Source organism: Chelonoidis abingdonii, chromosome 4 (genome assembly GCF_003597395.2).
Source record: "Chelonoidis abingdonii isolate Lonesome George chromosome 4, CheloAbing_2.0, whole genome shotgun sequence".
Taxonomy (NCBI): domain Eukaryota; kingdom Metazoa; phylum Chordata; order Testudines; family Testudinidae; genus Chelonoidis; species Chelonoidis abingdonii.
Window position 1 is genome coordinate 86885050 of NC_133772.1, and position 13182 is coordinate 86898231.

General features: G+C 43.7%; 1 protein-coding gene across 5 annotated transcripts in view; it reads right to left on the bottom strand.

Annotated features, from left to right (window-relative positions):
• The window catches only part of DPF3 (double PHD fingers 3), a 269649-nt gene that overhangs the window by 15408 nt on the left and 241059 nt on the right, over nt 1-13182 (bottom strand). For all 5 annotated transcript variants that reach the window (XM_075065418.1, XM_075065416.1, XM_075065420.1 and 2 more), the window contains one exon: nt 371-483. In XM_075065418.1, coding sequence (XP_074921519.1) covers nt 371-483 — 113 coding nt within the window. The remainder of the gene's footprint in view (nt 1-370; nt 484-13182) is intronic.

The window sequence follows — 13182 nt, forward strand, 5'->3', positions numbered from 1 at the left end:
GACCATCACCCATTCAAATCCAGCCCAGATCACAGCTGTTCAATGAGCTATGTGACATTGGGTTTGTGGCTTCAGTCCAGTTTCTACGGGACAAGTGTCCAAATCACAAATACTATCATCTAAAGTGGCCTTATATGGCACCCACGATAATCTCAGGAGAGACAAATGATTAAATGAGTTACTGCAACGGGACTAGAGAGGTTCTTTCCAAGTCAGAGCTCAGATATACTGAAGGAGCAATGGAGGAATGACCCATTGCTGCTGCCAGTGTTTTACAGTTTTGTAGTGAAACAGAGGACAGTATTCTAAGGCAGTCATTGCAGTTTCTTTCACCAGCACTAATTTACATTTAAAAAAAAAAACAACTCACATCATTTTCAGAGGTCCCGCAAAGGCTGCAGGATTTGCACTCAATGCATTGCCACTTATAGGTTTTTACAGCCTCCGTCATGTTTGTGGTGAATTGCAGGCAGGTAGGGTGTCCTGGAGAAAATTGGAGAGGAATGTCATTATTACTGTTTACTTTTTTAATGACTTGTTATTAAATTGGGGGACAAAATGCACATGGACATGGACTGATCACAACATGGGCTGCAACTAGCGGATACTGAAGAGGAAAGCAGGCATTAACCCTTTCGCTGCTGGGCACAAAAAAATCAGCGTAATCCCTGCCCAATTCCCCATTGGCAAAGCAGTAATTAGCTCAGAGCTCTTAAAAACATTTTTAAAAGAAAGTGAGAGAAAGAAAGAAATCAGAAGCTCCCACTTTCAGAGGGAACTCATCCATCTTAATAGGAATGGAATTATGTTTTAACTGGTAGTTAATTCAGCCTGATTGAAGGACTTGGTTGCAATGAGATTTTATTCCTCTTTTCAAAGCTTCCCTTCCCACTGTCCAAAGATTTACAAATAAGAGTGATTCTGTAAACTTTGCTTGAGTGGGAGCAGCAGGGTATGGAAAAGGGGCAAGGGATAGCATGAAGAGGGTGAGTTTTTTTAAGAGCTCTTTGCTACTCAAGTTGGTTGGCACAGAAGAAACCAAATTGCATAGCTAACCCTCCAGGTTGAAAAAACAAAACAAAAAGCCACCAACTCCCGCAAACGAACTAACCAAAAGGAATAAATAAGGGAAAGCTAGCAAAACAGTCACGTCTATTTGGGAAGAACAAATTGCCAGAGTGACAACCCTCTCCCCTACATGCGTGTCGACTCCAGCTTTGTGAAACAGCAGTACCATGGTAGCGGGGTCAGCAATGCGCTTTCTGGAGGGGAAAAATATAAACAAACAAGCAAACCAAGGCAGGATGAATGTTCCTTCTGCAAAACAGAACAAGGGGGAAAAAAGCCACACCACTGAAATAAAGTACTATACCCCAAGATCAACCATTCAAGGCTGAAACAGTCTTTGGTCACCTGGAGTTAAATATGGTCTTCCTTCTCAGAAAACATTATGTTTTTCACCCCTCTGTTGTACATACAAGTATTAACACTGCATACTGCATGGAAGAAAGTGGTATATAAAGGAAGTGTATGTGTATGTATACAAGAAGTACACACACTAAATGTAGTTTTGGGCATCTTCAGGAATATTGTACAAATATACAATCTTTCACCTCTTGCACACCTGCTATTATTGGGCAGCTATCAATAGGAAAAGAAAAATCCCTTTTAACTTCATTGTTGCAGGAACATTTGTAGGAAGGTGGTCAGAGTAGAAAAATGCAAGATATTTTGCTAGTAAAGAAATTTAGGTCTGTCATTACTTAATGGTTACAAATGTGCATGTGAGAATGTACCTTTCACTACCAAATCCCTCAGCAATGTTTCTCTCCTTCTGTCATACTTTCCCATAATTACTATACAATATTTGGAAGCTTGTCTTTTCTCAGCAGTTGTGTAAATGGTTTCTCAGTGGCTGGGTAACCCAATAATGCTGACAGAGAATAGCCCTTTAGCCCTTTTTATAAATCAGTTATTATACTATCACCAATTGCTGTAGGATTCTGGGTCTCTGGTTATGCTACTGTGGGATCGGTGTGAGAACTAAGAACATCTAGTGGTAAAATACGTTTATAAATTAAGAAATGAACAGAACATAAAGGGGAGACAGTATTAAAGGAAGGAGAAACCAGTGTTAGAGCCTGTTAATGTTATTCTCTTAAGAGCTGGAATAAACAGTCTCATTGAGAGTAGTGACAGGCCCAGACCAAAACCCTGGCTAGGAAGAACGCCTATCTTTGGAGTGTTTTAAATCTCAACTCAGAACTAAATCCAGATTTTGCAAATGGTACCTATTGTTATGATGGATCAAACCAAAACCAAGGATCTGTACATCCTAAACCATGAGGTGTCCAGACACAGATTTTGTGACTTGAGCTCATCTCTAACTGAGAGTGACTCGAGGGATTATTGCTGAGATGGAGCCTGCAGAACCTGATATGACACTTGGATGGTCCTCCAGGGTTAACTCCCGGCAAAAACAGAAGTTCATTTTAATGTCAGTAATCTGAACAAGCACACCACACGATATGTAAGAGAAGAGTTCATTGCAACAGCAACTAATTGATGTCCACAAAGACTGCACAGTGCTGGGATATATCAAGCAAACCCACTCAGACAGGGTCTCCATGCACTAATCACAGAGTTACTAGCTTCAGTCACACATGAAATCAGCACTGGGAGGAATGGAATGAAATGTAACAGAAAGTAAATTAAGACTCAATATGCACACACGCATGCACGCACACACAAACCCTGCATTGTCTGTTACTCTTGACTACATCTCCATCCTGCCCGGCAATCAGACCCATAACCCAGAAATCATTCCTTCTCTTTGCCCCCTATATCCAGACTTTCTATTCTATTCCAAATCTTTCTATTCTTCTTCCATAATGTTTTAAGAATCCTGCTTTTTATTGTCCAGACTCAAAAACTCTGACCAAGGCACTCATCACCATATGCCATAAGTACTGTAATCTGCTCCTCTTCAGTTTCCCTGACACCAACATCACCTTCTTCCAGTCCATATATGGCACAGCTGCTAAAGCTGTACTTCTTCCTGTTCTTCTGGTCACATCCTCTTCCTTTCCAAATCCTTCTACTAACTTGCCCTCTTACACCACATGAAGTTCAAGTTTCTAGTTCCCACTTTCAAGGCCCTTCCCAGTTTTACCCCTCCTTCCTTATCTCTGTCTGTCTTTTATCATGTATCAGAGGGGTAGCCGTGTTAGTCTGGATCTGTAAAAAGCGACAAAGAGCCCTGTGGCATCTTATAGACTAATAGACGTATTGGAGCATAAGCTTTCGTGGGTGACAAAGTGGGTATGAGTTTGACGAAGTGGGTATTCACCCACGAAAGCTTATGCTCCAATACGTCTGTTAATCTATAAGGTGCCACAGGACTCTTTGTCTTTTATCATATCATCCCAGCCCTTTTCTCCTTTGCCAATGAGATCAGCCTGGACCACCTACTTCTCTACTCCTCACCAAAACATCTTTGAAATTTCTTACACGCTGCTCCTCATCCAATGGATCCCATCCCTGAACTGATCCATCCCTCTCCTTTAAATCCCTTTTCAAGACTCGCATCTGCCACAAGGCCTACAAGAAATCAGCCACTTTAAGCTGGCTAGGCTGAGATGGGGAAATAATGATAATGGAGATTGTAAAACATTTCCCCTTAGTCAGCTCTACTAGCAGTGCTGGTCTGGCCTATTTTGAGAGGAAATCACCTGCAAGGGGTGCCAGTTTATGCAGCCTGCCATGCCCTGTCCTGGAATTTTCTGACTGTCGAAGGGGTAACTACAGGTGGCCAAATCATTGCACATCCCAAGGACTAGCTCTCTCTGCTAGACCAGAGTTTCTTCACTTTCTGAAGAAAGAGATTGTCTCATGGGTACCTGTCCTTCCAGCCTTCAAGTCAGGTTCTGATTCATGTTCACGACCCTCTTTGTTGTGACCATAGCCCCAATCCAGCCTCTCCTGCAGTCAACGGAAAGATTGCCACTGAATGCACTGGGCGTTAGATCAGGCCCTCTAATGCTTGGAGAATTTGTCAATGTACAGTTAACATAAGAATATAAGAACGGCCGTACCGGGTCAGACCAAAGTCCATCTAGCCCAGTATCTGTCTACCGACAGCGGCCAATGCAGGTGCCCCAGAGGCAGTGAACCTAACAGGCAATGATCAAGTGATCTCTCTCCTGCCATCCATCTCCACCCTCTGACAAACAGAGGCTAGGGACACCATTCCTTACCCATCCTGGCTAATAGCCATTTATGGACTTAACCATCATGAATTTATCCAGTATTAAAGTCAAATGAGTTTTCTTTTCCCTGCTCTCCTTTCCGGCTCTCCAGCTCCACTCTAGACTGGCCTTATATTCTGTGTGACACCATGGAAGCTCCATAGCAGCGAGTTCCTGTGGCTATGCTCCCACAGAGCATCTAAGCTCCAGAGCAGAGCAACTTCTGGCATTCCCCCTGCTAAGAATGGAAGAGCCTAACTGAACCTGAGTCTGATAGACATATTTTGGTAGATTCACAGTGATAACAGAAAAAGCCTGTTTTGCAATTATAGGTATTTCTAAAAAGGCTTGCACAAACAGCAGCCTAAGAAATGGCCTAAATGACAGATGTGGTGGAACTGTGTGCGACAGGGAGCTATAAAGGTTTTATTGCACCATGTCTGTGGTTGTGATTGCCTAGAAATACTTTTAGTTCTACAATCCTGTGATAAACTGTATTTAGGGTAGCTTGAGATGTGCAGTGAAGGTTCTGCAGTTGAAACTTGGTTAATAATCCTGATTATAACAGACTCCAGTTCAATCTCACATACCCATATGAGCTCTGTAAGCTAACAGAAAGAAGAAGTAGCGCAAATGTATTGTGTCCTTGAAGTCAATAGACAGAATGCTAAAATGCACACAGGTAGTAGCTTGGTCAATGGTTCACACAGTCACTTTCTAACAGACCATAACTGCACTCTAATGAAAAATTTTGCTATGGAACAAATGCTATAAACAACACATACAGCCAAACCTGCACTAAGGAAGGTAACAGCAAGTAAGCCCTTGGCCCTAAGCAAGCAGTTGAATACACAGATAGCCCTGAATCAGAACTCCAAATCAGAATGAACACTCGCCAACTTTGCGGATGTTTAGATCTGGATCTGAACTCTGTGGCTCAAGCCCACGTGGTCAATATTTTACAGTTCTCCTAATGTTGCTTCAAATGTCATGTTGTTCGATCTTACAGCACATCCAGTAGATAGCTGATTTGGGGGTAGGAGCAGGGCCAGGTCCAGGCACCAGCTTAGCAAGCAGGTGCTTGGGGCGGCCACTCCAGAGAAGGGCAGCAAGTCCAGCTATTCGGCGGAGGGTCCCTCCCTCCCGCTCGGAGGGAAGGACCTCCCGCTGAATTGCCACAGATCACCATCGCGGGTTTTTGTTTGTTTGTTTGTTTGTTTTGCTGCTTGGGACGGCAAAACCCCTGGAGCTGGCCCTGGGTAGGAGAGATCATGTCAGAAATATTTCACTGGTTATGCACACAATGCTAGTACAGGCTAATGGAGAGGAAGATTTTAACATAAATACCTTAAAAATATTTTAAATTGCTCCATCCCTCACGGACTGTGTGACACTAAAGACAAAGAATGACATTGCAGCCAATAGCGATCTGCTGCACCCAGGCATTCTGCGATCAGTACAGACCTTAGAATGGCTCATCAGTCCTTCTTCAATAATGAATTCTGCATCGCAAGGTTAATTGTAACCATGTGCACTGTCACAACCACCACAGACTGTTTAAATTAACAATCCAATCAATAATCTTTTCCAAACAATTGCAGAGATGATTTTTGAGACAACAATAAGCACCAGCTTCCTTTTTCTTTAAAGAAACAAATCTAAAAATATTTATTCTAAGCAAAAGGGATTTTCACCCTGTTTCAAAAGGAACATATAATCAGCATACAGTGCAACTGTCAGACAAGATTATGGTATTTTTCAGTCCTTTCTTCAACCACTTATGTGTGGTGGGGTTTTTGTTTGTTTGTTTTTGTTTTAATCAATGGCATAATGAAAATCCATGGGGATCCTGGTTACCTTCTGTCAGTAGTTCATAAACTATTCAGGTCTTTAAACAACCACAGATTGATGGTCCAGGTAGAATGCCCAATGTTGCAGCCACCCTGTATATATAATGGAAATTCCATGGGCAAAGTAACTGAAGAAATCAAGCCCTTCATATTGCTATGATGGAATCAGTGTTGATATAACTGGTGTTGCTATTACAAGAAATTAGAGCAATTACTGAAAATAAAAGGGCAAGCTGTAATTCTAATGCGGGGTAGCATGTAAAGTACAGATTCTGTCCTCACTTGCCTGCCGAAAGATATAGTCTATAACGCTCACACATGTGCAATATTGCCAAAACCAGGCTTTCAAAAATCATGAGTCAGGCCCTGCAAAAATTATGAGATTGTCTTAAAATGTACAAGATTTCTAAAAAAAATAATAAATTTGGGGTTCTTTTCATTTGCATTCTGGTGTTTGTCTCTCAGGGTCCCATTCTGAAGCTTTCCTCAGTAACCATGAACGCAAGAAACATATAAATATGAGAAAGCTGATATTCTCTATAATCACAGGAGTCCAGGAGCTGGAACTTTAAGAAAAAGCACCATGTGTCACAAGACTCATGATCAAATTGCAACAATTGGAAAAACTGGTAGATATTCTTGGCATTTCCATAGCCCTTTCTATCATCAGAGCTCTTTCTCAAAATACTAAAGTTCTAATCATGCCAATATTTATGCAGGTGAGTAGTCCTAGTGACTTAAATGGAACTATTCATGCACCTAAGTGTTTTCAGTATGAAGCCCTAATTCACTGTTCATCACAATAGCTCTGTGTATTAGGGAAGTACTGTTATTTCCATTTTACAGGTGGGGAAGCTGAGGCACAGAGAGATTGAGTGATTTGCCCAAGCTCACAGAAAGAATCAGTGTCAGAGCGGGGATTAGAACCTAGGAGTTTCTGGCTCCAAGTGCACAGAACAGACCAAAACTGAATTCACCTTTTGAAATAAGCTGAAAACGTTAAAAGCATCAGTGCTGGATATTGTTACAACCAGCCAATATTTTATTATTAAAGAAAGGGAGGAGAAAAGGAGGCACTAAAAAAAGCTTATTTCTGCCTCCTGGTGACGTAACAGTGAGAAAATCTGTCCTTTTCTTTCAATGGAGTCGCTATATGAATACGCACATTGCTGCATGCTACAGAGAGATAGTAGGCATTCTGCAGCCATGCAATACCAGTGCTGCAGATGCTGCTGACCAAACGCTGCTCTGCTACAGCATGAGCCTTAAAGGGTTCTGGTGGCCTTAGTTAATAGACAGGCCATCTTGATTCTGTCAGCTAGCTCCAATATGCCAGTAATTGTGGAAGAATTAACTACATCAATAATTGATGGAGATCTGAGGCCATTCAGCTGTAGCAGAGCACACCATTCTTTACCCCATAGTTTCTCTTTGACCAGTGAGGACAAAAGACATTCTGATGCCCTAGCACTTGGGAGGCGCAGGCAACTGCATTCAAGAGATGGTAGTTTGCTCCCAGGTACTGCCAGTTCCAGTGATGTAATGGATTTGAATTACAAAAGAATATCAAACAGAATGAACCCTGTTTTAAGTGGTCACCCAAGGGGCCAAAAAAACTCCTGCGTAATAGACATTGGGCCAAATTCTGCTCTGAGTTATGCAGGTGTGACTCCAGCTGGAGTCAATGGGAATTGCACATGTGCAACTGAAAGGAGAATTGGCTTGTGGTCTATATTTTAAGTTCTCCTGGAAATGCTAGGGATGTTTTACAGTGGTTGTTTAGTCCATAGTTCATACGCTTTCCCAGTGTTGTGCAGGACTGTAGTCATGCATATCCCAATGATCATTATGGGAGTGAGTCTCCTAGCTAAATACCTCCCAGCCTGAAGCAATTCTTTGAAAATCCTGTACCCTAGGAAGCCAACCAGCCAGATCTCTCTCTCTAGCCTTGACTATACTACACATTTTCCCTTAAAATTTCCCACCATGGCTACCAACCCAATATATACTCTGAGAGTGCTAGCATACATGAAATGCTCCCAATTTTAGGTAAAGCTTAGGTAAAAATGTGAAGGGTAGACAAAGCCCTTCTCTTATAAGGCAAAAACTCCGACATGACTGGCCATATTTTTTGATGATTCTTTGTTTATACTAATTGAACTAATCTGCTATCAATTATTCATATTTTTAAAGGGAAAAAATCCAGCACTTGCTGGGCATTAAAAAGTGTAAAACAAAAATACCTGCCACTATTTGTACAAGACCGATCGGCAAACAAACAAAAAAAACACAATGTTGTGAGCTCACTCCATTAATTAACACCCAGGAAACCTCTGATCAAAAGAAATCACAAGCTAGTAGCTAAAAGAAAGAGCAAAGACTTGAGAGTTCTAGTTTCTGTGCCCAGCCTTGCCACAGACTTCCAATGAGAGCTTGGGCAAGCCATTTAACCTCTTTGACTCCGTTTTTCCATCTGTCAAATGGCATTAATTATTGTAACAGGAGTTTGGTGAGGTATAATTTGTTAATGTTCATAAGGCACTTTGAGATCTGTGGAGACAAGGTGTTATAGCTTCAAGGTCTTTATTAATAAAGCTGATGAAATTACCAGTGCTAATTATTATCATAATTCATCAATGTTGCATAAATAATGAAGTCAAAAATAGATATGTTAATTTCAGCTCCATTAGAAATACAGGTGTTGGGGAAAATAATCAATGTCTGCTAATGGTAAAGGACCAGAGATGTAAGGCAAATGTGTTTAAGCGTGGAAGATATTTATAGAGAAAATGAGGAATTCATCAACTGGGGTAAATTCTGCTTTACAGCTAAGCACCTTCACTGTAGAATTAACTGAGAGCAAAATTTGGCTCAAAGGATGTGCATATCATAACATTATGTACATATCTGCGCAGGGGAGGGGTGCGCACACACACACACACACACACCCCTGCTGGAGAGAGAGAGAAAACAATTCATTCTAGAAGGATGCGCTCTGGAAGATTTATTTGTAACAATTTGAGATGACCTGCATAATGCACAAGTGGCAAAGCAATGAGTGAATTATTCAGGCAATATCAAAAGAGTGCCAGTAAAATGTTTATCCCACCTCAAACCATCATGTCTTCTGAATATGCCACTATTTTACACACAAATACCTTTCAAATGCTTTAGAGTGTTTTAAAATGGTTTTATTGGTACTTCTAAAAATCTTTTCCCCTGTAAATCTAGACTTCCTTAGCACACATAGTCCAGCTGCACAGATCTTAATATACCTACTAGATTTTAAAAGGCTCTAAAATTACCTAAAATCACTTTAATATACATAAAATGTCATAATGTGAGAGTTCTGTATTTTGGGCTAGACCCCAGGATACAAGTTCTGTATGTCTCACTGGACAATTAGGAAGAGAAAGTTACTTTCCTGTAACTGGAAGTTCTTTGAGATGTGTGATCCCTATTTGTATTGCAAACGCAGATGCACATGCGTGCCATGCGCCAGAACCAGAAGTTTTCAGTAGCAGTAGCGGTTGACCCACACGTGTGTCATACATTACCTTATGCTCTAGGCAAGGTTATAAGGGGCCATGCAGAGCGATTCACCCTTCGTCACTCTCTTACCTCTGAGTAGCGCAGACTGCAGCAGAGGGGACAGTGGGCAGATATTGCAATACAAATAGGGACCACATATCTCAAAGACCCTCCAGTTACAGGTAAGTAACCTCCTCTTCTTCTTCAAGTGATGGTCGCTATATGTATTTCAAACATGGGTGAGTATCAAGCAGTGATCAGCGTGGAGGTGAATGCGAGGAAGCAAGAGGTATTGCCGTCTGCAGGACGGCCCAGCCCACAGCTGTGTCCTCCGTCTCTCCCTGGGTGATGGCGTAGTGGGCGGTGAAGGTATGCACGGAGTGCCAGGTCACCGCCCAGCATATGTCATGCGAGGGGATGTCAATCAGGGATTTGGAGGTGGTCGCATGTGCCCACGTGTAGCGGGACTTAATCCTGTAGGGCAGCACGGTGTTAGACTGCCCATAGCACTCTGTTATAAATGTAAAGGCCCAATTTGATATGCACTGTGAAGAGAAGGCTTGGCCCTGCGACCTCTCTACAATGGCTACAAAAAGGTGTGCAGGGGTGCAAAAGGTGTGGGTTCTGTCAAGATAGAATGGAAGTGCGTGGCAGACATCTGATGAGTGCAGGGTCAGTCAGTGTGGTATCCAAGTAGTCAATGTGGAGTCTGCAGACTGATAGAAGCCACAGCTGTAGACAGCGCATGTGCAGATGGGTCTGTGGTGTCACATGGGGGGAGGCCGTCAAGTGGCTGAGGAGGCAGAGACAGCTGGCACTGTGGTGCATGGGTTGCAGCATAGAGCTGCCACTAGGGACATCAGGGCAGGAAAAGGCCTGAGCTGTCCCAGAATCTAGGCGTGCCTTGATGAAGTAGACTGTCCACCTCAGGACAAGCATAGATTGCTCCTCGTTTATACAGACGCCAAAAGCGCAGAGGGCCAATGTCATCTCTGCAAGGGGTGGTGCCACCAAAAGCCAGTCGTCTAAGTAAGGGAACACAGAGTACCCCATTTGTCTTAGTTGGGCTGCCACAACCACAAAGACTTTGGTGAAGACCCTGGGAGCTGTCACAACACCGAAGAGGAGAACTCTGAAATGGCAGTGGTTGTCACCCACATGGAAGCAAAGAATCTTGTGATGAGCTGCATGGACGTCAATGTGAAAATAGACATCCTTCATGTAGAGAGCTGGGAGGGAGGGTATGATGAGAGCGAGTGTCACCACACAGAAATTGATTTTCCTAATGAAAGTGTTGAGTAGTTGGACATTGAGGATGGGGCGGAATTCTCCTCCCTTTTTAGGGATGAGAAAGTACAGGAAATAGAAGCCCTTGCTGATTAAGGGGTTGGGCACTGGTGTGATCATTCCCTGTGTGGCACAGGAGCCTGGACAGAAGGGTGCAAGGCCTGGAAAGGTGGATATGGGTGATGGTATGAGTCCCAGGGTGGCCAGTGTGCCCATGGGGTTGGGTCCTGGGTATACGACAGGCCCCAAGGATACACATTCCAATGCAGCGGTGCAGGAGTGTACAAGCCCAAGCTGTGCCCTGACACAGAGGAGAATAACGGTTCCCCTAATGAATACCCATCTGAATCCAAAGAGACCTCCAGTAGCAGTGGAGCCACCAGTGTGGGCCATCTGTGCTCAACCGCCAGGTGTGGTCTCTGTCAAAAGAGGAGCAGTGTGTCCACCGGAGTAGGGGGCTGCAGTACCGAGAGCAGTGGAGGGATGGATATGGCAGGTCTAGGTGTGCTGTTGGGAGCAGAGGTTTGATGCACCCAGGCATCCAGGGGATGTCTCTTGGACCACTGGAGCGTGGAGGCATGTGCAGCGTGGAATGTGGAGACTCCGGTCACAATGGGGGACCATGCCATGGAGGCAGTCTCTTCGCACAGCTGGGACAGAAGTTACGGTACCAGTGCCTCCTCCTTCCTTTTAGCTTTACACACTGCATGGGGGAGCTTAGGAGGTGGCCCAGTAGGGTCCATATGCGATGCCTCATCCAACCTGGTACAGCTTGGAGAGGAAACACTGTGCTTAGAGGCAGTCTGCAACAGGGACTTGTACGGTGCCCATGAGAACACTTACAACCTTCTCACTTGAACTTGCCCTGAACCGGTGATACTGATGGATCTGGGCAGGAGGCAGTGGGTAAAGCACTCACCATCAGTGAAGGGAGATGCACTGTTAGTTCCATCGGTCCTGGATCAGATTCCCAACATGGCTGAAGACTCTTCTCCATGAGGAACTTCCGGAGTCGCAAAAGACGAGCCTCACGGGTCCGCGGGGGAAAGGACTTGCAGAGCTCACTGAAAGGTGCACTTTCCCCAAGCAGTACCAGCAGCAGTGGTGCTCACCACTCACTGAGAATAAGCAAGAGCACGATGCACAGTTTTTGAACCCCAGAACGTGGGGCATAGTGTCCCAACAAAGTCGAGACAGGCCCTGAGCAGGGCAAGACTAACTATACTAATTATGAGGTATCTACACTATTCAGAAAAACTAAACTAGTTACATACATAGACTACAAGCATGAAGGAAGGAGGATTCTGACTCCAACCATGCAGCGGTAAGAGGGAACTGAATGAGCGTGGCCCGACACAGCCTCTTATAACCTTAAGCATGAAGCAACATACGACGCACATGCAGGTCAAGAGATACTGCTACTGAAAACTTCCAGCTCCATCACATGGCGCGCCTGTGCACCCAAGTTTGGAATACATATAGGGACCATCACTCAAAGAAGAATTTCCCCTTTCCACTGGTATCAAACTGCCATGTAAAATCCTGCAGCCATAACAAACAGCATTAGACATTATACCTGTCACTGGTGCAGAACTTAATATTGCACATTCTGCTGCCCTGGAACTACAGAGTAGATATATAGTAATATGGAGGACAGATTCCACCTTTGTTGGAGAAAGAAAGAAACATTTCCTGATTGGGTTGCTTAGGGTCTCAAACTTAAAATCCTAGTGGACAGTTCAGTCACTGGTGTAAATTAGAGCAACTGCGAGGCTGCTTTCTAAACAGCAGCCACCCAAAAAGCTGTTGTGACAGCCAGGGATCTCCACAGCACAGTGCATTCTGGCTAAGTCCCGTCCCTTGACTTGCTATTGTACTGGGGACTGAGAGGTTGGATGGTGTTTCAGCTTCTTAGGCCATTCTTAAGAATGCTTTGCGCAAAGTAGCCCTACCATTGCTGAGGATCTGGCCTTGTGTTTCGAGTTGCTCAGAGGTTTGGAATATTACAAGTAATCAAGGGGAGATGGTGTACTGGGCAGAATGCAAATGAAGGGCAAGGTGCACAATACAGGCTTATCAACTGGATCTGCAATTCACAAGAATATCTTCACCACTTATGTAAAGTTATAGAGAGATATAGATGTGATGCATCTGAGGCCTGGTCTACACTACGCGTTTAAATCGATTTAAAGAGCGTTAAATCGATTTAACGCTGTACCCGTCCACACTACAACGCCCTTTATATCGATATAAAGGGCTCTTTAAAT